General features: G+C 50.4%; 1 protein-coding gene across 2 annotated transcripts; it reads left to right on the forward strand.

Moving 5' to 3' along the window:
• The first annotated feature begins 10 nt into the window (after positions 1–10).
• Positions 11–3,205, forward strand: LOC110390555 (alpha-1-macroglobulin-like). 2 transcript variants are annotated; one of them, XM_021381942.1, is made up of 6 exons: positions 11–258; positions 617–707; positions 1,469–1,537; positions 1,970–2,072; positions 2,241–2,282; positions 3,024–3,205. In XM_021381942.1, the coding sequence occupies exons 2-6, from the start codon at positions 645–647 to the stop codon at positions 3,047–3,049; spliced, it is 303 nt and encodes a 100-aa protein (XP_021237617.1). In that variant the 5' UTR covers positions 11–258; positions 617–644; the 3' UTR covers positions 3,050–3,205. The 2 variants fall into 2 exon arrangements, with proteins under 2 accessions (XP_021237617.1, XP_021237616.1); XM_021381941.1 differs by lacking the exon at positions 11–258 and adding an exon at positions 283–531.
• The last annotated feature ends 415 nt before the right edge of the window (positions 3,206–3,620 follow it).

Genomic DNA, 3,620 nt, shown 5'->3' on the forward strand with positions numbered 1-3,620 from the left:
GGGGTGAGAGGGAGAGAGCCACGAGTGTGGGGAAGCTGTGAGAATGGGGAAGGGAGAGAGCTGGGCAGGCAGATGATGATCTCTTTCACGTGTTGAGCGTGCACACACACAGCTGCTGGCTCTCCCCTAGACGAGCCTGAGGTACAACGTGCAGCCCAAGCAGGAGAGCGCACCCTTCCTGCTGCATGTGCACACGAGCCCAGAGACATGTGAGGACTCCAAGGCTCACAAGGTCTTTGACATAGGCATAAACGTCAGGTAAGTCTGTGTTTGGTTTGAGCCCTCCTGAGTAGCCAAGGGAGCTGGAGGAGGCCTGGTGGTGCAGGGTGAGCCAGTCTGGGCGGGGCAGGGCAGCCCCCCTGGAAGGTGGGCTGGAAGCAGCTGGGCTGGGAGGAGAGGCTGTGGAGGCAAGGGATCTCCTGTAAGGGAGAAGCTGTGCAGGGAGCACAGGGCTGGGCTGCTGAGGTGCGACACAGGTGACTAGGGAAGTGTGATGGGCTGGAGAAGATGGTGCTGGATTGACAGGAAGTGGTGAGGTGTCAAGTGTTTTGGAAAAAGTGGAAGTGCCCCAGCTTTGAGGTGATGTGCTCTGAATCTTTGTGGCTTGGTTCCTTAGTTACACGGGTGAGCGCAATGTCTCCAACATGGTGATTATTGATGTGAAAATGCTGTCGGGATTCATCCCTGTCAAGTCCTCAGTGAGAAAGGTAGGAGCCCGTGTGAGTAGTTTGTCTGAGGATATCTGCCCCTTTCATTTTATCACCTGAACCACATTCAGTTTCTCCTTTTTTTTTAAGACATCTTGCAGACTAGAGGGATGTAGGATTGGCATCATCTTGATCCTGCCATTGTCATCTACACACATCATGTGTGTACAGTACTTTTCCTTTCACACCTGGCTGGAGGCCAGCACTATGTGATCAATCTGTGTAAAACAGACTGTGTCATTTTTTTCTTTGGACGGGTGGTGGGTTATCTCTGAGTTCAGATACCTTGCTGAAAACATTGTCTGTGTGTATCACATTCAAAAGCAGTATTGGTTTCTTTTTCCTTCTGCTGATCTTACCCTATAGTTTATAGCTTGTCTTGTAATTGTTTAAGGCTCGGGTCACTTTTTGAGACGTTGATCAAGTGTGTTGCCCTGGAAAATAGCAGAGATTCTCAGATACTGCAGAACTAGCAAGCCTGAAAGAATGTATTGTCATTGAATCCTCCCATTGCTGTGTTTGGACCAGTGATCAGTCCCTGCTGGAGCCACGTAGTACTTACCTGCCAGGCTGGTGAAGGGAAGACCTGGGGACCATTAATGCCTAATGGTGCACCAAGGAGTCAGTTCCACAGTGCAGACCTAGTCATTGCTGTCAGTACTTCTAGTGTTTTATCCACAGTGCGTCCCATCCACAGGGCTATGCAAGCGGCGCAGGGAGACCACCCTCAACTCAATAACAATTTGGTCTTCTTTCTTCAGCTGGCACACCACCAAGATATTGAGCGTACAGAGTTCAGTACCAACCATGTCTTAGTGTATCTGGAAAAGGTGAGTCTCCGTTTGGGGCTAGAATGGGACAGAAAAAACACAAGCCTTGGGGACATTTGGCCACCCAGGGCAAAAGACAGGGGTCTCAAAACTGCCTTGGATCTGATAAAAATAGGAATTAATCTTAGACTGACTTCTGCTGACCTTGGAATTTACTGGTACCTTCCTCACAGCCCTCAGCACAGGCCTGAGTACAGATCAGCCTACACCTGCCCACCAGACACCGGCTCCCCCACTGTGGGGAAAGGCCCCGGGTTTCCCCTTGTCCCTCAGCCAGGCCTGCTGAGGGACACGCTCACACACACACTCCCAGCGCACACGGCACTGCTGGGCAGCAAGAGCACTAGTGGCAAGAGTTCAATGAGGAGACAGCGGGAGAGCCCAGGGCAAATGCAGAACAGACACTGAACCTCCGTCACTTCCTTTCCCCAGCTGAGCAACGTGACCTTGAGCTTCTCCTTCGCGGTGGAGCAGGACATCCCTGTGCAGGGCCTGAAGCCAGCTCAGGTGAAAGTCTATGATTACTATGAGACAGGTAAGTGTGGGGCAGGGGGTGTGCCTGGGAGTGACTGTGGGGAGCTGGATTCATGGAGGTGCACGGGAGCTATGGAAACCCACAGCTGTCCCTGGCACTTGTCCCTCTGCACTCCTGGCAGAGGGACCTCTGACAGCCCTGCTCTCTCCCTTCCCTTCTGTTTTCCAGATGAGTTTGCCATACAGGAGTACAGCGCTCCCTGCACCACAGGTAGGGTACATAGGAACAAATGGCCTATTGCAGGTTATTTTGAACGGAAGTCTTTGGCAAACCTTAGGTTTCCTCAGCCTGCGTATAGTCTCTGAGCTTGTCTTTACCATGCCTACAGCAGGCTTGAATCCTACCATAGTACAGAGGGGGAACGCAATGCTGGCCACCCCATGTTATATTTCATTTTATTCACCGAGACTGTGAATCCCAGTGTTATTGCCTTAAGTCACACAGAGGCACTTGTCTTTTCCCGTGCCTGTTTCACGCTGTGTGAATAAGACTGAAGCCTTCCTTGGGTCGGAACACCACGCTCAGCCTTTGCAAGCTGCAACCTTTTTCAAGCCCACTTTCACCATGCTGCAGATACAGAAGTGGAAGGAGGAATTATCTCCCAACCACCTTGGTGAAAATTCACATCTTCAGTGAATTTCAAGCTTTGCCCTGGGTTATTTTTTCCCATCCTGTGGGAAATCCGGGTGCCGAGAGACAACATTTACTGTGATAGCTCACGCCTCCCCTTCCCTCTTTGTTGCATGGATATCATGAACACGTCCAGCCACTCCCAATGTGTTATCCTTCTGCGACGTGGCAACTTTAGGTGATGTAGGTTCCCAGATTTTAACAGGGTTTAAGCTCACATGGCACAAAAGGAACTACCACAGAATGCAGAGAAGTCGTCTGGCGTTCTGGGTGTTGCTTCACCAGGAATTCTCTCTCTCTCTGTCCTTTCCCCACCTCCAGCCGAAGCTGAACAGGGAAATGCCTGAAGAATACATCTGAGCCCTGCTGGATTAGCTCACTTGTTTCTGCCATTAGAGGACTCGTTAAGGTAGACTACTAAAATGTTACATGTAAGGACACCTCAACACCAAAAACAAAGCAATACAATACCAGTAAATAAAGTCTTGATCCTCCCCATCTGCCTCTGGCCTTATTTTTTGTTAGCATGTCTCATCTCTCTTCTCATCCACATGTTCTCGTCTTCTCATCCACACTGTGAAGTGCTCTGAGGTTTAGATAGAGCTGTCCACGCTAAGACAGTGTTTGGCAAGTCCTTGGGAATACCAGGAGGCAGACAGCTTTTGGCAGTGAGGAGGCGTGTTGTCATGCCTGCCAGTTCTCTAGGAGGAATGGGAATTCTGCCTGATCCATTATGCATCATCTCCCTGCCTATAAATGCAGGTGTTTTCCACGATATAATCAATTGCTGAACATAAGGTTATGAGCAGATGAAGGTTATGAAGCAGATTGTCCTGAGGGAGATCACGCGGCATTTGCAGGACAACTGGGGGATCAGGCCCAGCCAGCATGGGTTTGTGAAGGGCAGGTCCTGCTTGA

This window comes from Numida meleagris, unplaced genomic scaffold, assembly GCF_002078875.1.
Source record: "Numida meleagris isolate 19003 breed g44 Domestic line unplaced genomic scaffold, NumMel1.0 unplaced_Scaffold1312, whole genome shotgun sequence".
Lineage (NCBI taxonomy): Eukaryota > Metazoa > Chordata > Aves > Galliformes > Numididae > Numida > Numida meleagris.

Excerpts from the sequence above, each read along its gene's own strand:
- LOC110390555 (XM_021381941.1), top strand. The coding sequence starts at position 494 with ATGGGCTGGAGAAGATGGTGCTGGATTGACAGGAAGTG. Across the intron at positions 708-1,468 it reads TCAAGTCCTCAGTGAGAAAG|CTGGCACACCACCAAGATAT; the intron begins GTAGGAGCCCGT and ends TTCTTTCTTCAG. Across the intron at positions 2,283-3,023 it reads CAGCGCTCCCTGCACCACAG|CCGAAGCTGAACAGGGAAAT; the intron begins GTAGGGTACATA and ends CCCCACCTCCAG.